Source organism: Sebastes fasciatus, chromosome 22, assembly GCF_043250625.1.
Source record: "Sebastes fasciatus isolate fSebFas1 chromosome 22, fSebFas1.pri, whole genome shotgun sequence".
NCBI lineage: Eukaryota > Metazoa > Chordata > Actinopteri > Perciformes > Sebastidae > Sebastes > Sebastes fasciatus.
The window spans coordinates 25,163,301-25,183,558 of NC_133816.1; the positions used below are offsets into that span (position 1 = coordinate 25,163,301).

The 20,258-nt window shown below is 40.1% G+C and overlaps 1 protein-coding gene across 1 annotated transcript in view; it reads right to left on the minus strand.

The window, feature by feature from the left end:
- Positions 1–472: 472 nt before the first annotated feature.
- Positions 473–20,258, minus strand: part of LOC141761007 (uncharacterized) — a 23,840-nt gene continuing 4,054 nt past the window's right edge. Inside the window, exons 9-20 of the mRNA XM_074624192.1 lie at positions 20,246–20,258; positions 18,112–18,176; positions 17,869–17,975; positions 17,679–17,781; positions 16,546–16,645; positions 14,910–14,949; positions 13,877–13,928; positions 12,496–12,604; positions 10,679–10,762; positions 10,387–10,504; positions 5,238–5,328; positions 473–4,087 (exon numbers count right to left, since the gene is read on the minus strand). The exon at positions 20,246–20,258 is cut by the window's right edge and continues 184 nt beyond it. Coding sequence (XP_074480293.1) covers positions 4,013–4,087; positions 5,238–5,328; positions 10,387–10,504; positions 10,679–10,762; positions 12,496–12,604; positions 13,877–13,928; positions 14,910–14,949; positions 16,546–16,645; positions 17,679–17,781; positions 17,869–17,975; positions 18,112–18,176; positions 20,246–20,258 — 957 coding nt within the window. The 3' untranslated portion in view covers positions 473–4,012. The remainder of the gene's footprint in view (positions 4,088–5,237; positions 5,329–10,386; positions 10,505–10,678; positions 10,763–12,495; positions 12,605–13,876; positions 13,929–14,909; positions 14,950–16,545; positions 16,646–17,678; positions 17,782–17,868; positions 17,976–18,111; positions 18,177–20,245) is intronic.

Genomic DNA, 20,258 nt, shown 5'->3' on the forward strand with positions numbered 1-20,258 from the left:
TATATAGAATATAAGTCTAATGCAGTGAGGGCCAAAGAGACAATGTACTACGGAGTATTAGGGCCACATTGAGGGAAAAACATCTGAGATTTACAGAATAAAGTCACAATGTTACGAGAATAAAGTCATAACTTTACAAGAAAATAAGAAAATAAGACGTAAAATTACTACTTTAGAAACTTATGACTTTATTCTCGTAATATCAGATTTCTTTTTTTTCCTCAATGTGGCCCTAATACTACAATGTCGTACCATAGATCTACAACAATGATAAATAAAATGAAAATGTAAACAAAGAAACAAATGGTTTAAAGCTCTCATTAACACTTCAACACGCACGCACACACACATTGAGGTTTCTGTCTTAATGGTGTCAACACCTTCTGCTGCTCGGTTTCCTGTGTGATTTCACTGGTTAACAAGACACATCAATACACAGAGATAATCAATAACATTAACTCTAAACAGAAGCTTTGTTCATGAAAATATTTAATTATTAATCTCTTCAGTTTAGTATCTACAAAAATCATACACAAGTCAACTCACTCTTTAAATGCATTCAGTGATTTTCTGCTTTTCTACAACATGAGTCGTCTAAGATCTTTAATTACAACAGATTTCTGATTCTATGACTTTAATCATCCGTCATTTCATGGAATTGACAAAGAGAAATAAAATGTTAAAACTGAAGTGGTTAACAGAATCAACACAGTGATGGTGGAGTCCCGTAAACGTCATCAGAAAATGAGACACAACATTGTTTTCAGATATTTTGAATAATGCATTGAACAGTTTGGTTCAGACGCGAAAAGAGAAATGACAATAAGTGGTTCAAATCCCGGCTGGAGGTGGAGCATCTAAAGGTGTAATAATAATAGTAATAATAAACCACCCATGAGCAAGGCACGTCAACTCTTAGCTGCCCCAGAAGAAGACGACTGATCGTCCATGTGTATGTTACGTGAAATATCAGTAAGAACATCAAACAAGCTCTTTCCAGACATGTAACATTGATTCATCTATCCGTGAAAGGGATGACGTTAATGTTTCTTACGGAAAACAACTTAATGTTTGCTCCGTTTTTGGCAGCTAGAGCATGAGAGGAAGTGTTGTTGATGCTGGAAAACAGATGTCAGTTGAAAAATTTGATATATTTTACAACCCATTATGCCGTTGACGCCTTAATTAAAGAATTGCAAGCCTGTCCAAGAGCATTAACTGGTTTAACTTAAAGAATTTGGTACTTGTTTTTGTCTCTATTGGTTGATTTAAAGGGATAGTTCTGGGTTTTCTCAGTGTGGTTGTATGAGATACTTCTCCATAGTCGGTGTATTACCTACAGTAGATTGTAGAGTTTGGACGGGGGCAGCAGCAAAACGGATTTTGGACACCTAAAAATAATCTGGACTCAAACAAGCTGTTCTCATACACTGTTCGCAGCTATACCTATATTCCCGTATATCCCACGAAACCAGTTTGTGTGTAATTCACGTATTCAGGACCCAGGAAGTATAAAGAGCGGTGAATGCCACGTCAGGAGGAGGTCGGGGTGGATGGGTGGGTCAAAAAACACCGGTCCTTTCGCCCAGGAGACCATTATTGGTGCCCCGTGTGAGGCCAGAAGTTAACATTGACTTATTTGTGACAAAACTTGTGTACTTAAATAAAGGCACATATTTTAAGCCAAACCACAATCTGTTACTAAACCTAACTAAGTAGGTTTGTTTCCTGAAACTAAGGAAGTTCTTTCCTGTGAAGACGGAAGTTTATTTTGAGAAGACGTTATGCATGTAATGAACGGAAATTGACACGTGTTGCTGCACATTCGTAGGAAAACGAATGAAAAAGGAGAAATAACTTTTTCATAAGAAATCACACAAACCGTTACTCAGGAGCAAACCATTAGTCTACTAGTTGACGTATCTTAATGTTGGTTAGAGTGGCCTCTTCTGCTACTTTAAAGAAATGAAAACGATGATCAGGATGTTTCAGATGAGGTCAGGAGGCTGGGACGGTCGTTAAATGTCTGGGCGAGGCTCCACAACAACTCCTGCTGATTCTGATTCTCAAAACTTGTGTTTAGACCCAAATATTTCCTGAAAGAATGTCTGATATTTATCCAAAACAAAGCAGAGCATCCTAAATTACTAAAACATGCTTGAAAAATGAATAACAATTTCTCGGATATCCTTTCCGACGCATTCATCACATCAAACAGTCGTGACACATTATTTTTGGGGTTGCGTTAACAATTAGCTGGAAAGCGTTGACGTGTTTCACCAACTAATGAACGCAAAAATATTTCTTGGGAATCACACGGTCGGAGTCGTGGGAGGCTGCAATATGCAGGACAGATGTGTGAATCCGAAAGCTTTGCTCTCAAACTTCATGAAGATGTGAGTGCGTTTCCACATGACATCACGGCTTGCTTCTTTTTTTTAATTTGGGGGTTTTATAAAAACAGGAAATGAGCTGGAATTTACAGCCTTGATTTTAACACCTCGCTCTTCAAATCTGACCACTTCAGTGTCGTCTTTAAAATCCCACAGACGCGCTGATATACTTTTATTTTTCCCATGCGATTGGTTTTATTGGTCTGATTTACACTCTTGCAACTCTGCTTTCAATTCACGTCTGGAAGGATTTGTGTTGCTGTCATTTATTCTGGTTTAATGGCGTGTAACTCTTTGTACGTCTGTTTAGAAGACCATTGTTTGGTTATTGTTCCAGGCAGACTGTCTGATGTGGTTCTGTTCTGAGTTTGGGCTCAAGCGCTTGAGGAAAATACTTTCTAGCATTTAGCAGAGGCTCACAAATCCAACAGCAAGAAATAAACAGAAATCAGCAGCTTCTCAAAGTCCTAAAGAGGTCAAGGTGAAGGGTCGGAGCAACAGTGGCTCAACGGCAGTTTTCCTGGAACTCAAAATGGTCGTCACGCAGGAACGAGCTGGAGATCCAAAGAGAGTCGGATTTCTTCTTGACTGATGAGAGCAAACTGCAGCAGCATGAGGAGGAAGATTTGGGAGAGGGCGAAATGATTCAGAGGAGGTGGGTGAGATGAGTTTTCAGCCACGACGGAAGCTGTGGAGCGACTCTGACTGCAGCTTCAGTCTGTTTGCAATTATGGATAAACAGACTGGAAGCCAGAGAGCCGGTTTGGTGGAAGGAGACGCACATTCCTGTGGGGCGGTGAACATCGGAGCCGGGTCGAGTTGAGGTGAATGGGCCGGGGGAAACCAGGCGTCCCGCCTGTTCGAACCTGAGGCCGGCGTCTCCTCTGATGTCTCACTAGAGCGTCTCTTACTCCGGATACTTTGTTTACCCTCCGAAGGAAACCCAAACCACCGCTCCTCCTTTTTAAGGAAGTCAGAGGTCAGCTCCCCTGAAGCCGGTATGGAGCCCGAGTCCAGACTTTGAGGGGCAACGTCGACATTTACCCCCAAAAATGTTCCCTTCACCCACAACCGGCCCGAGCTTTCAGGATAGAAAACCTCTTTTTACTCGACCCTTTAACATGAGCTCCCCGTATTTCATATTACTGACAAACAGAGGAGGTTGTATGGAAAACAGGAACTGTCTTCACTTGTAGTGGATATTACATTACAAAACAACCGAGTAGTTGACTAATCAAGTAAAGAAATCTTAGTCGACTAAGACCAAAACGACCGATTAGTCGACTAGTCGACTAAGCTCTCTTTTGGTTTGCAGTGTGAATCTGAGCTAAATCTCATATTATTGAGGCTAATCTGTGGTCGTGGGCTGCATGAGTAAAACAGACTTGACTCTCGGCGTGGAACAGAACTTCAACGGTTACTGTAATGTGTTCGTCAGGTTTTGAGGACATGACCCGACGTCCTAAGAAATATCTTCTACATGATGCATAAATGATCCGTCTGTGTTTCTGTTGAAGTAAAAGGTCTCACCGGTTCACTTTCACTTTTCATTCCTTGTTGTTAAATGTTTTTATGGTCTCCAGCTCCCACAGCTCCCGCCCTCATTAACTCACTCTGTCTCAGTTCACCAGTGATTTCAGGTCAGGCAGTCCTTTCAGCTCCAGGTCCAGCAGCATCTGACCGTAAGCTTTACCCTGACGAGGGAGATGAAAACAAGTATAAAAACTCTGTCCGTTCCCACGAGACCAACATGTGTGTTTCCACCATAATGTGTCTGAATTTACACATTGTATAAAGTGTGTGTGTGTGTGTGTGTGTGTGTGTGTTGGAGTTTTATGGGTCAATGCCCGAGTGTGAAGTGTGTGCGTCGGCACATTGTGAGTGTGCCGAGCAGCATGTGTGTTTCTTTGATGTGCTGTGGATTCCAGCGAGGCGGTAAAAAACTTTACAGGAGCGTCTGAACAAGGGATGGAGAGGAGGAGGAGGAGGAGGAGGAGGAGGAGGAGGAGGAGGAGGAAGGTTACAGAGAAGAAGGAGAATGTGTTAAAGAGGACAAAGGGCTGGTTAGCGGTTTTCTTTCATTCCTTTCAGCAGTGAAGTACTCAGGTCAGGTCATAGCTTGTCGTGACTGTCATGTCCATTTTCAAAGGGGTCCCTTGACCTCTGACCTCCAGATATGTGAATGCGTGTGGGCTTTTGTCCAAAATTATGTCCAATAAAACCGAAAAAAGTCTGAAAATTGTCCGAAAAGAAGTTAGAAAAATGTGCGAAAAAGTCTGAACAATTTCTGAAAAAAAGTCCCAAAAAAAGTCCAGCAAATATCCGTAAGAAAGGCAGAAGAAAAGTCCGATACTGGTATCATCTGAAACTATAAAACCTGATGAATCCATCGGTACCAACCATGTCATACTAGCTGGTCATGAAGGAGGTTAAATAACGCTCTAAAGTTACGCTAAATTTTAGCGAGGAAAAACTGTCACGTCCATTTCCAAAGGGTCCCTTGACCTCTGACCTCCAGATCAGTGAATGTAAATGGGTTCTATGGGTACCCACGAGTCTCCCCTTTACAGACATGCCCACTTTATGATCATCACATGCAGTTTGGGGGCAAGTCATAGTCAAGTCAGCACACTGACACACTGACAGCTGTTGTTGCCTGTTGGGCTGCAGTTTGCAATCAGAAGAAACTTTCTCAACTCCCCCTTGCTGAGCCGCCGGAAGGGAGAGACGAGGTGATGAAAGAGAGACTTCAGAAAGAGGAAGTGAAGAAAGAGTGGAGAGTCGGTGCTGTGTGTGTGTGTGTGTGTGTGTGTGTGTGTGTGTGTGTGTTTGTTTGTGTGTTACCTGTGGGTCGCTGCGTAGAGACGCCACCCCTCCCCCTCCCAGTGAACTCTGCAGGACGAAGTTGAGTCCGTGGATCCCCGGCAGAGTGTATCTACAAAACACACATAAAAAAACACACGCGTAACCATGACAACGTCAGTGCAAATGTACTACGGAGTATTAGGGTCACACTGAGGGAAAAAACATCTGAGATTTACAGAATAAAATCTCAACTTTACGAGAAAAAAAAGTTGTAATATTACAAAAATAAAGTTATAACTTTACGAGAAAAAAAGTCGTAATATTACGAGAATAAAGTCGTAACTTTACGAGAAAAAAAGTCGTAATATTACGAGAATAAAGTCATAACTTAACGAGAAAAAAAAAGAAAATAACACGTAAAATTACTACTTCATAATGTTATGACTTTATTCTTGAAATGATAAATAGAAATGAAAATGTAAACAAAAAACAGTTATTAATTTCCACTGATTTTTTCCAAGGTTGCAGACCCCTAACCCTAAACCAAGTCCTCACACTAAAATATAATGATTTACGTTACGGGGACGTGCGTCTTGTCCCCGTGTGGAAGGCGAGTCCCCACAACGTGACTGTGTAAACAGGTTAATGTCCCTACAATGTCGGTTAAACATAAACATGCATGCACACACACACAGCCTGGCACCATGTGTTGGTATGGCGGTTTATTGCACATGTTAATGAGTGTGTGTTTGTGCATGTAGATGTTTGCAGTTGCACAAATGGGGGAGTGGGGGGGGGTTGTAAGGTCAAACGTGATCATAGGTAATGGGTGTGTGTGTCTGTAAGCAGTTAAGTGTGTGTGTGTGTGTGCGTGCCTCCTGCAGCTTTAACGAGCGGTGGAGGTGCACTAATGAAGCGCCCCTCGCGGCAGGGAGGCGTTTCGGGGGTGTGAGAGGAGACGCAGGTCAGCAAGCTTTACGGCCTTCACCTCTTCATTACGCTAATCGCTAACACGCCGCCGTCGCCGCAGCGCTGAGTCACCCCTCAGACATGTCCGCCGGGCTGCACACGTGTTCAAGTGTTTCCCTCCAAAAAAGAATCCTCCATCATACCTGCAGATTAACACCTCATTCACCATCTTTAACCCTTTCAACGATGGGCCTTCATTGGTATTTTTTTACTTGCTGTGATGTCATTTCCTGTAGTATCCCACATTCATACATCTGGAGGTCAGAGGTCAAGGGACTCCTTTGAAAATGGCCGTGACAGTTTTTCCTCCCCAACATTTAGTGTAAGTTTGGAGCGTTATTTAACCTCCTTCATGACCAGCTAGTATGACATGTAAACACTTTCAGAATTAAAAACCAAGCTTCACATGTCTCAACGTGTCTTAGTCAATGGATGGAGGACAAGTTGACCAAATGTCATGGCAATCTATCGAATAGTTTTTGAGATATTTCATAAAAGATCACCAAAATCAGTAGGATTCATCCTCCAGGACCATGAATGTTGGAACAAAATTTCATGGATATTAAAGTTTTTCCTCGCCAACATTTAACGCAACTTTGGAGCGTTATTTAACCTCCTTTACAACAAGCTAGTACGACATGATTGGTACTGATGGATTCATCAGGTTTTATAGTTTACTATGATACCAGTATCGGACTTTTCTTCTGCCTTACTTTCGGACATTTGCTGGACTTTTTTGGGACTTTTTTTCAGAAAATTTTCAAACTTTTTTTTCGCACATTTTTCTAACTTAAAAACAACAACAACAAAAAAAAAATTCTGACTTTTTGGGGATACTTTTGGGACTTTTTATTGGACATTGTTTTGGAAAAAAGCCCTCACACATTCACACGTGGCGTTATTTACCCTCCTTCCTGACCAGCTAGTATGACATGGTTGGTACCGATGGATTCATCAGGTTTTATAGTTTCAGATGATACCAGTACCTTCGCTCAAACTTTAAAACTGAGCCCACTACCACCTAAAAATCATATCTACGACTGCACCGGACATTTAGTTAGATATCTCATCCAGCTCCCATAAGGCTCTGATGGTTCACCTCCTGCCAGCTGCCTCAGGGTATTTGTGATCTTGCAGAAAGCTTGTCTTTGTCTGTTAGGAGATCAAATCAATACGTCCATCCAGTGCCTCCAGATGTTACAACACAACCCCCCCCCCCGTCTTGTGTTATGCCTACGCTGCTGGTGCTTACAGGGCGGTAACCTCGGAGGAAGGTTATGACAGTCAGTAATGTTTATGGTGTTGTGTCTTGGTTTCAGTGGAAGTTGTGTTCCTGGTTTCTCTCAGTCAGTTGTGGTTTTGTATGCCGGTTTGAACCGCAGTGACTTCAGCGCTCTGTTAAATCTTTGTCAGTGTGGTATTTGTGGGGTTTGGAAACAGAGACGGTAACACGGTTAAGATGTTTTAAATGGGATTTGTTCCAGTTATGCTGCTGGACACAATATAACAAACAGCTGTGAAATGTTCTGCAATTAAAAGACAACAAACAGCATGCAGAATAAAGACGCGATGCAGCTTTAGGAGGCGTAACAAACAATTAGTTTCAGGACTGATTCATCTGCATGTTTTGCAATAAATGTTTTGTCAAAAAAACTGCTTATGTTTTAAACCTGCTTCGATTTTTTTTGGGATAAACAATCCCAAAAAAAAATCTTAATTTAGACTGGAAAGTTACTGCGCCTGGTTATTTCCAGCGCATAACTCTTCATAACTTGTTATTTTTGCATTCCTGTACACCAACCAGATGTTGGAATAAGTGTATTTCCCAAAATGTAAATTTGAATTAATCGATAATCGTTTTGTCTATAAAACCTCAAAAATATAGTCAAACTGGAATTACTGCCTCCTACCAGTCAAGTTGCAGTTTACAACTGTTGTGTCCGTTCATCACTACGTCCATACGGACAGACAAGCAATCTGAAAACATAACAGTTGTCGCCGGCGCGGAGGTATAACAATGGCCATCGCATCTTCAAATGTCTTGTTTTGTTCAACCAAAAGTCCAGATGCCCAAAAATATTTAGTTTATTTATATGTTTTTCAGTAAATGTTTTAGACTACAAAATGTCAAGAAAGATTTTTTTGATCAACAATCTAAAAACCTAACTTCAGGAAGTTACTGCGCCTGGTTATTTCCAGCACGTAACTGTTATTTTTACATTCCTGTTTGTGTATGAATTAAGCTAGTATGACATGGTTGGTACCGATGGATTCATCAGGTTGTCTAGTTTCAGATGATACTAGTATCGGACTTTTCTTCTTTTCTTCTTTCTTACGGATATTTGCTGGACTTTTTTTGGGACATTATTTCAGACAATTTCCAGACTTTTTTTCGCACATTTTTGTGACTTTTTTCTGTCTTTTTTTTCGGGCACTTTTCAGACTTTTTTTTTTTTATTCTTTTTCAGACTTTTATTTGGACATTTTTGACTTTTTAAAAAAAAAACATTTTTGTGACTTTTTTTCGAACACTTTTTGGACAATTTTCAGACTTTTTTCGTTTTTATTGGACATTATTTTGACAAAATCCCCCACGCATTCACATATCTGGAGGTCAGAGGTCAAGGGACCCCTTTGAAAATGGACATGACAGTTTCTCCTCGCCAAAATTTAGCGCAAGTTTGTGATGTTATTTAACCTCCTTCATGACCAGCTAGTATGACATGGTTGGTACCGATGGATTCATCAGTGATACCAGTATCTTCACTCTAGCTTTAAAACTGAGCCGCTACGACCTCAGAAAGACAGTAAAGTTGGTCGGTATCAAAGTGATCATAAATAGAAATGATGATGAAAAACATTTCTAACTGAACAATATGGCACATTTAACTTTCCAACGACAGTTTCATACATCAAATATCTTGTAAAGATGTCGTGGAGGCTGCAGTTCATCCCCAGTATCTGTACCCGGTTGTAATTATATAGAAATATCTCAATGATTTATACCTCAAAACAGGTTTGAGCAGATTAAATATAGAGACAACACATTATGGGTTTTAAATGGAGTCACCAAAAGTCAGTAGTGATATATTAATGAAGAGGTTGTAGAAAGTTTAAAATATGTCAAATAGGAGGGGATTTAACTTATTGTGATTTAAAACATTGGGTTCAAACTGAGCTGCAGCGTGAAGTGAGGAGTCGTACTGGCGTGTTGGACAGATAAATCCTGAGTAGTAGAAGAACGTGGGGTAGTTAGTGTGGTTTTCCAACAGTCTGAATATCGTGCAAGCAGTGTTTCCTGTGTGTGAGACTAATATCTGTGAACCCGCAGACTGAGCGTCTTGGTTCTCGGTGAGTTGCTGCTCTCGTTGCTGAAGGCCGACGTCTGATCGTGATTACACCGAGCAAAGTCGCTGAGTGTGTTTTGAGATCTCTGAGTGCTGGGTGGAGGAGTTAAAGTGCAACACAATAACATCCTCTCTTTCACACAGACAGACAAGTAGAAGAAACTGTTGTGGTTTAATACGTGATTTCATTAAATAGAAATAGAATAACTTCTGTACCAGTACAGAGAATGTACCTTTATTATACTGTAATCAGGGTCTGATATTCAACTTGTTCTCATCCTGCCACCGTGGCAGGCGAGTATTTGTTTTTGTCTGCCACTTTTGAAATCTCTACACTAAATGAAGGAATAACATTTTAGACCTGATGTCATTCAATGTTTCAAAAAATCTGTCTGGATCCGCAAAACATGTGATCATTGTGATGAAGGTAACACAGTTTATAGTCTAAGTATATAGTATATCAGTCTAATGCAGTGAGGGACAAAGAGACAATGTACTACGGAGTATTAGGTCCACATTGAGGGAAAAAACATCTGAGATTTACACAATAAAGTCAGAATATTACGAGAAAGAAAGTCGTAGAAAGTTATATGTAATAATTGAATTCATAAAAAGTTTTACAACATTTACTTTCGTCTGATGATTCTGCGTAATTTGACATCAACTCGGCAAGTCGTGTACCAAAATTTGTGCAGATTTTCCGAGTTATTGTTCCGACTTGAGGGGGCGCTCCTGTACATTTTCCCAGTCGGGAATTCTTTTTTCCAATTATTTCGACACCACATGAATGCAGCATTACACCAGGGTTTTTCCTGTATAGAGAATTACGTCCCGCCACTATTTCCCACCAAGTGTTGCCCTTGTTGACTCACCGTGTGACGGCGTCGTTCGCTCCTGGCTGGATGAGGTGGGAGAAGTATTCCTCCACCACAGAAGAAGTCAGGTGTTTCTTCAGGTAGGGGAAGAAGAGGGGATGACGAGCTATCACTCCTGAAGAAAAGAGAGGAGAGAAAACTCGTCTTTGACTTCTCATTGATGCAGTCTGGTGTTCTTCTTAGGTTTTTATCCATCTTTAATTTATCCATCTTTGACAAGAGAGTTGTATCGACGTTCTCTCCTAACTCGCTAACTTGTTCCTCCGCTTATCTTTGAAGAGTTTCTCACCGATGTTAGCCGAGTCTCCTTTGTCTCCGCTCCTGGTGAAGGCCAGCTCCTCCAGTCTGTAGCTGTGTGGTCCACCGGGCAGTCCTGGACAGACAGCAGGACACCAGAACATCCTTCAAATGTGTGTTTCATTGGCTCAGCTAATGGCAGAATCTATGGCCCCGACCATGGCTATGAAATATCAGTAAGTTACAATCTATGGCCCCGACCACGGCTCTGAAATATCAGTAAGTTAGAATCTATGGCCCCGACCATGGCTCTGAAATATCAGTAAGTTAGAATCTATGGCCCCGACCACGGCTCTGAAATATCAGTAAGTTAGAATCTATGGCCCCGACCACGGCTCTGAAATATCAGTAAGTTACAATCTATGGCCCCGACCACGGCTCTGAAATATAAGTAGAATCTATGGCCCCGACCACGACTCTGAAATATCAGTAAGTTAGAATCTATGGCCCCGACCACGGCTCTGAAATATCAGTAAGTTACAATCTACGGCCCCGACCACGGCTCTGAAATATCAGTTAGCTAGAATCTACATTGATTTCAAAGTAATCTGACCCAACTCTGAGTACAAGTACCTCCAAACAGTACTCAGGTACAGTTCTTGAGTAAATGTATTTGCTTTGTTTGTGTGCTACAATTCAGTTTCTATCGTCTTTTGAAATAGACGTCAGTTTAGTGCGTCAGAGGAACGTCATCAACACGGAGTCGAGTCTCTTCACAGCATTCAATCAGCGTCCTGATCTCCGCTGTGTGTGTGTTCCTGACCTGGGCTACCTACGGGGACACATTCAGACTAAAGACCAGCTAACGGGGGACAAAAGATGTGGATGTGTGTGTGTGTGTGTGTGTGTGTGTGTGTGTGTGTGTGTGTGTGTGTGTGGGACCGTATGAATGCAGCGTTGGTGAAAGGATGAAGTGGCCCAGCTTGTCCTCCCCAGGAGCAGACAGCACTCTCTGTGTTTGTTGTTGTGATGAATGGAGGTGAATGGGAAGACGTCGCCCTCTGTAGGCAGACGTCAGTAACTGTCTATTGATCAATAAATCATTTCCTTCTTCTGTCCAGTTCCTTCTCTTGAATGACTGCAGGAACTCACAGAGGGTGCTGGATCTATAAGACTCCAGAAACTTCTTCAAAGATCATTCAAGCACCCTCAAGGACCCTGGAACTTCCTGGAGGAACTACCCGAGCCCCGTTGGGAACACCTGGAACCCCTAAAGCACCATTTGAGCTCTCTTAAGGACTCCTGCGTCCCACTCAAGGACCAATTAAACTCGTTTGAGTTCCTGAGGGCCACTGGAAAACCCCTCATGGATTTCCGGAGCCTCCTCAAGGACCTTTTGAGCCCGCTTCATAGACCCATTGAACCTTCTCAAGGTCCATCTAAGCCACCTTGAGGAACCCTGGAATCCCCCTGACATAATTTGAGCCCGCTTAAGGACCACTGAGTCCCTCAAGGATCCCCTACAACATCTTCAAGGACTCAAGCAATTTTTTCAAGGACCCCTGGAACCTTCTCCAGAACAAATGGAGCCTCTTCAAGGACCTCTGAAGCCCACTCAATAATCCCTGGAAACATTTGAAGGCCCTATGGAACCTCCTGATGGACCACTATGACCTCTTCCAGGACCCAGGAGGTTTTAGAGCTCCCAAAGGGCCCAAGGACTCCTCAAGGACCATTTGAGACCCTCACGGGCCTCTGTAATCCCTTACAGACCATATGGGCTCCTCTAACCTCCTCAACGATCATTCAAGCCCCCTCAAGGACCCTGGAACTGATAATCCACTCTCAGGCGTAACATAACTTGTTTACCTGCATCAGGTTGGTCCTGTGCTGAGGTGGGAGGGGCTTCCTGCTCAGGTGTGTCTGGCCCCGCCTCCGTGAAAGACTCCGCCAGCTCTCCACCGACGTGGACGTCCACCTGCACAGACGTCAACCATACCGATTGTTCGGAACTATCCAAACTTTACTTTGAGAAATATAAACATGAAACTTCTCAAATGTTAAATCTTGTCTGAACACACGCAGCTAAACTTCAAAAAATAAAAAATAATAATAACCATCATTTATAAATGGTAAATTAAAGTTAATTAAACTTAGTTAATAGTTATTTTACTGTTAACAAACAACAAAATAATAATTAATAATGTTTACTAATTCGTTGTTACTTTAATAGTTTATTGTTGCACATATTATAACATTTGATATACTATATATAAATATATATATATAATTATTTATTAAGGATTAAGCTATTATTTGCAAACCTTTAAGAAATTGTTTGTAAAACATCTATAAACATTACATAGATAGATATTTATAACAATTTGTTAATGTTAATAACTCATTTGTAAACCGTCTATAAACATTATTGGGATTATAAAGTTACAACTGACGATTATAATAAATTGTTAAATGGTTAATAAATACTTTGTAAAACATCTGTAAACATTATTTAGATAGATAGTTAATACTTTAATGAATTATTAATAATTGGTTTCTGGTCCATCTATCTATGTAATGTTTAACAATTTGTTAAAGGTTTACACATCATTTCGTAATCACTAACAAATACTTAATATAGTATATAAAATGTTATAATGTGTGCAACAATAAACTGTTAATACTTTACTAATGTAATCAGAATGTAATTGTTATCGTCTCTTATCAGCAATGATACAATATATAATTTATTAACTAACAAACTAATAATAAAATAACAAATCATAGCATTACTAACAATTAGTAAACATCATTTAATTGTTTAACAATAAAATAACTATTAACCAAGTTTAATCAACTATCAATTAACCATTAACAAAGTGTTACAAATATCTATCTATGTAATGTTTATAGATGTTTTACAAGTCATTTCTTTCAGGTTTATGAATAATTTTGTAATCATTAACAAATATATAGTATATCAAATGTTACAGAATGTCTGCAACAATAAATTGTTAAAATAACTTAAATCATATTACTAATAATTAATAACAAATTTAATTAACATTTAATTATAATCGTTTTTTAGCAGTAAAATAAATACTACCTAAGTTTAATTAACTATTAATTTACCATTTATAAATGATGGTTATTATAAAATGTCACTCTTTGTTCTTCCTTTGTTCGAATGTCTTAAAAAACAGCTTTATTTCTTCCTGATAAACATTTAGCAGCTGGAATAAAAACTCACCTTCAGCTCAGATTTGGGGTGTAAGAAGAAAAACGGCTTCAGGACAGGAGACCTGGAAAGAACAAAGTGAAACTAGAAAATGCATTTCCTGCTGAAAATGCGTGGGAATGCTGACAGCTGAAATTTATTGCAAAGCATAGCTGAAAATGCAGAAATGTGAAATGACTTGCCGAAAAATGTTAATGCGCAAATGCATTGCACTGCACTGCTGAAAACCCTAGAAGATGAAATGTACAACTGGCAGAGTTGAAAGCTGAACTGCATTAGCTGAACTGCGTTAGCTGAAGAAGCTAAGAGCTGAAATACATTAAGCTAGAAAAGCTGGAAGCTGAACTGTAATACTGTCAAAAGTGGTACATTTGAATTTTCCTGAATAGGTGGAAAGAAGAAATGCTTTATATGTATATCAGACAGATGAACTGCATTGCTAAACAAAGACACAGAGAGAGAGAGAGAGAGAGAGAGAGAGAGAGAGAGAGAGAGAGAGAGAGAGAGAGGAGAGAGAGAGAGAGAGAGAGAGAGAGTAGTATTTGGGTGAAACAAACCTGTTGAACAGAAATAGTATTTTCACTGAATGAACCTTTAAAATCTATAAGTTGTTACACAGAAAGTGGTATTTGGGTGGAAAGTAGCAGTAGGAGTTGTAGTAATAGTAGTATTAGTAGTAGTCGTAGTAGTAGTAGTAGTAGTAGTAGTAGTAGTAGCAGTGGTATTAGTAGTAAGAGTAGTAGTAGTAGTCATAGTAGTAGTAATAGTAGCAGTAGTGGTAGCAGTAACAGTAGTAGTAGTAGTAGTAGTGGTAGTAGTAGTATTAGTAGCAAAGGCAGCAGTAGTAGTAGCAATAGTAGTAGTAATTGTAGTAGCAGTAGTAGTACTATCAGAAGGAGCAGCAGCTGTAGTAGTAGTAGTAGTAGCAGTAGTAGTAGTAGAATCAGTAGGAACAGAAGCCCACAATAAAACTGTTGTTTATGTGAAGCTTCTCTTAGTTCGAGGTTACACCTTCAGGGAATAAACGGGCACATTTTCAACTCACACTCGGGGTCGTCCGCCCGCGATGCCGGTCAGTCCGGGAGCTGTGAGCGTGGAAAAAGAGAGGAGGAGGAAAGAAGCTTCAGTTTTCTAGTAACCTTTAAAAACCCCACTGTAGTTTTAGCAGGTGTAGCAGCTGGTCTGAGTTCAGCTTCCTGTCCTACGTACAGTTCAACAGCATGAATCAGGAGTCACAGAGTTCAGTGTGTGTGTGGTCCATTTGAACGAGTCACCATAAACATCTGGTTCAGAAGGTCAGCGACTTCCTTATCTGCAGTAACTAGGAATCTTTACTGTGTGTGGGGAGGAGGAGATATTGCAGAATATTTCGCTCCTTAAAGCACAAGTTTACCACATTAATTAAAACATATTTCAGGCTTTTAGACACGTAAGCACAACTGGGCTCTACATATTGAGTTTTCTTTGGGCCTTTCTTTCTGATCTGAGCCAAAATGTCCACTTGAATTAGTATACAACACACTTTACTATTTTGTGCAAAGATAAAATGGCACAAGCTAGTGTGCTAATGGATATCAATCAAACTGGGACTTTGGAATATGACTGCAAATATAAATTGTAAATGAATAGATATGGTATGCTTAAATATGCAGGTGCATTATCTTATCAAATATGTGCTAATTTTCATACATTTCCAGAACAGAAATGTGAACAAACCCCTCTGTAAAAACCTTCAGAATATAGAGAGGAATGAAACTGGAAGGTTTGGTGGATATAAAAGCTGCTGAAGTGGAGATTTCTGACTCAGAGTCTGAGAAAAAAACGGTCAAAAATGTCATACATTTTGAAGACACTACAGGTGAATAGAGTAAAAAAATTAACTAATAGATATCACCATGAAACTTCCCTAGTTGATCACTTACATTAGGACAATTATTTTTCGTATTACAAGTTTTCTGAAATTTTATGTTTAAATATGCAAATGAAGCATTATCTTATTAAATATGTGCTAATTTTCATACATTTCCAGAACAGAAATCTGAACAATGGATATAGTCAGGTTCAAAATTCTTGTTTCATTTTGTTGACATATTGGAGTCAAAGGTTTTTACAGAGGGGATTTTGGATATTGCTTTTTATAATACTGTCAAAAGCCATAAAGAAATTCCATTTTAACCATGTTTTTAGGAATAAAATGTTGTATAAATCAGGCTATGAATGTTGCATGAACAAACCCCTCTATATAAACCTTTAGCATATAGAGAGGAATGAAACTGGAAAGTTTGGTGGATGTAAGTGCTGCTGAAGTGGAGATTTCTGACTCAGAGTCTGAGAAAAAACTTTTGACAAATTTCATACATTTTGAATGAATGGGGTAAAAAAAACAACAAAAAAAAACGTTAATAGATATCACCATGAAACTTCCCCAGTTGATTACTGACATTAAGACAATTATTTTTTGTGTTACTAGATTTCTGAAATATTACTTTTGAATATGCAAATGAGGCATTATCTAATGGTAACGTTTGGTGAATTTAGGAGAAATCTACAGACGCCTTAAAATGTGCTGTCCGACTGTCTTCACAGTTTATATAAAGTATATTAATCATCATAAAGGCAGATTTTAATGCAGTGCGTTGGTGAATGAGAGGGTTAAAAGAAGAAGCTTGTGTTTGTCGTACCCATGCCGGTCCCTGCTGGAGCGATTTCTCTGGCGAAGAGCTCAAGAGCTTTCTTCTGTTTGTGGTGGGCGGCCATCCAGATCACTGCCTCTCTGGAGCCCTGATAACACACAATTCATCCAAATATTAACTGTTAAAACTCTGATCAACTCTTGTGTTTGTTTCCTGTTTAACTTCCCGTGGCCTCCAATACAAATCAAACGAACAAGAAGAGGAGAAAGATGGCGAGGAAGAGAGAGAGGAAGAAGAAGTGGGAAGAAACAGCATAAAAGAGAGAAGCGTGGGAGGTTAGAGGCGTGAAACAGGCTTAACTCCGACCCTGACCTGCTTCTGGTAGAAGAGAACGTTTTGGACGGATGGAGGGATGGAGAGAAAGAGAAACTGAGATTAGAGTAAACAGAGTGATAAAGGGAGAGTTTAGAGGCGTGAAACAGGCTTTAGTCCGACCCCGACCTGGATCTGGTGTTAAAGACAGAAGACAGAGAGGTGGACGGATGGACAGAAGCTCATACCTCCGTGTTTCCAGCACAATCCTCTAAAGATGTTCTGTTTAATTATAGAACATGTTTGAAGGGAGTTTTTACAAAGTCTGGTCTCATTTTTAATGTTTATAAATAAAGAAACATAACAGGAAGTAAAGATTCCTTTCATTCTATCAATCATCATCATCATCATCATCATCATCATCATCATCATCATCAGTGGGGAAGCCAATGCTGAAGAGCCTTAAACTTGTATAGAAGTCTCTGAGACAATGAGCTTCTACTTCTCTTATGATTTATTACCTCAGTAAACATTGTAAACATGAGTTTATGGTCTCAATCGCTAGTTTCAAGTCTTCTTCAGTACAGCATGATGTTCATTCAGTAAATGATGGTCCCATTTAGAGTCAGATAGACCATAAAGCAGGGGATGCTTTTAGGGCGAATTCTAGGTGACCGTGAGATGTTATGTGTTGGTTTTAAAAGGTCATGTCAGTAAGACAGAAGAGGAGATAGATGGAGGAGGTGGTCTTTCAGTAAGACAGAAGAGGAGATAGATGCGGTGATAGAGGTGGTCTTTCAGTCAGACCCTGAGATCATCGGTGAGACTAAAAGAGAAGGAGTGTTTGGGACAACAGGCGTTAACGTTACCTTGCTGCGAGCGTTGGGACCGTAGGTGTCCTCGGCTCCGAGGATCTGGACGTTAACGGAGCTGAAATCTTCCAGCTTTAACTGCTTGAGTATACGCTTCGTCCTACACACAAACACACCAGTTAATCTCAGGAATACACATCAAGTTTAGAGAGCATCCTCCCCACAGGGAGCGTTTTCTCCTGCACACCGTTTGACGATGCTGTCTGCGGTCCGTCGGGCCTTCTCTGCCGCTCTCGGACCTCCGACCGGACACACTGCCGTCGCCCTGTAGCCGTCCATGTAGGTGGCACACACCTGGAGACGGGAGGGGAGGAGGAACAGGACACGAGAGCTCCGGTTGAAGAGAACGGAACAGGAAATGTGACGCTGATTTGTGTTTGAATTCAGACCAAATAACTCAAAAACAATAAAACGTGAAAAAGCAGTTTACCTTGTAGTCGTGTGACGGAGCGGCGCCTTTAGCCCCCGTCACTCTGACAGCACCTCCGTCTACACCTGGAAACATACTTTATTGCATCAGTCGCTGCTTCTCCATCGGGAGGGTTTTCTGCTTCCTAAATCTTTTGGGACGTTTTTCACTAAATTAATAATTCATGAATTGAAAATCAATTTGAAATTGAATGGATGAATTCTGAAATTGGCAACTGTTTTATTTAATGCATCACTCAGCTACAAAAACACTCTGACTGTACAGCGGTGTTACAGAGCGGAGCATCGGCATCGGCCGAGTTCAGACACACACACCGACAACAGACAGGTTTCATGTTAGCGTTAAAGTCGTTAAAGTACTGCCATTAAACGAGAGGAGAGGACGAACACAGTAGAGCTCAGTAAAGAAAGGATCCGAGGCTTTACTCGAGCCGATACCGATCTATTCAAATATGATAATTAAATGATTTATTTGTCAAATAAAAAGATTTGGCAAATTAATACATTTATTTGAAAAATTAAAAGATTAAATGATTTATTTGGCAAATAAAATTATTTATTTATTTGGCAAATTGAAAGATTTAATTGACAAAATTATGTATTAATTTGGCAAATTAATACATTTATTTGGCAAATTAAAGGATTTATTTGGAAAAAATATATATTTATTTGGAAAATAAAATTATTTATTTGGCAAATTAAAAGATTTATTTCGCAAATTAATGTATTTATTTTGCAAATTAAAGGATTTATTTGGCAAATTAATGCATTATGTCCGCTTATGATATAGTAAAAGGTTTGTTTTTATCTGCCATGGTCAGTACAGCCTGAGGAAATAACTCCTATATTTCCATTTTATTCCTGTAAATTTCCATCAATTAGTTTTGCAGCGCTGACTCTGTCTGTAGCTGTGTTGGTGTTGTTGTCCTTAAATTCCCAGCCTAGCAGGACGATCCTGACATCTCAGCTCAGTGTGCTGAAAACATCCCGCAGCACTTTGTTGACCCCCGACTGAACCGGTCTGCAGACTCACCACCGGGTCATCGTCAGTTCACGCTCCCGACTCCTCCGTGTTACAAAATAAACTACTGCTGAGACAGCGGGGGGGTCAAACAAGGCCGAGGAGTTCAATCAGAAGCAAGTATTTACATGTTTGGCAGCTGAACGTTCCAGAACTCCCACTTTGTAACATCCCGTTCTCTTCAGCAGGCTGAGAGTTCACTTAAGGCTCATGAAAAACTGAATTATTAATATTAACTGACAGCTTATCTTCCATTAATACAAACCAGGAAGAACACTGAACGCAAAGTCAGGTTGTTTTTAATCTGTTAAAGCTCTAAAACTAAATCATCTAATGACTAGATTAAGAGTTAGCTGCAGGCTACAACTTGAGCCCCGCTATTTCAACCTATATTTGTTTCCATTTTGGCAAATTGGCACCTTTAAAAGTATGCTGAATTATCCATTAGTAGTGCCTGTCTGCAGTGTACTCGTGGATGTAGAGAGAACTATCACTGGATTACTGTGATACTGAAGAAAACTTAAAAACGTGAAGATTCTCAGGCAACTTCTGCAGCGTCTTTTTTCAAAATCTTTTAGCAGATCTGACCTGTCTTCAGGTTCATATTTCAGCCAGTAGCATGAACTCATTCCTTCACTTCATAGTTGAGAACTGGGTCATGACGAGGTCACGTCAGAGTCGCTGTTATTCTGCACTTTCTCCACTTAGTTTGAAATGTATACATAACATGCATCATCTGGTCATTATTTATTAAAAACAGAACAGTAGGAGGGACATTATGTTTCTGAACAAATTAAAAAAATCACTGAATTAATGAGAGAAGAAGAGGAAGTTTGTTATCAGCGAGGAGGAGTTCATGTGAGGGTGATGGATCCATGTTTAGTTTTTAAAAAAGGAAAATAAATCCCTACTAGCTGATAGAGAGTTTATTGGAGGTTGGGAGGAGGGTGACGGGTTCAGGCGGGGGTCGGAACAAAGCGTTTGTTTAAGGTTGCCAGATGAATGTTTGAGGGTTATGAAAACAGTTAGAGTTCATCCCGCGGTCGCGTCCTCAGAGCGGACTCTCACTCTGTCTGTGTGTGTGTGTGTGTGTGTGTGTGTGTGTGTGCAGTACCTGGCACTTCCTC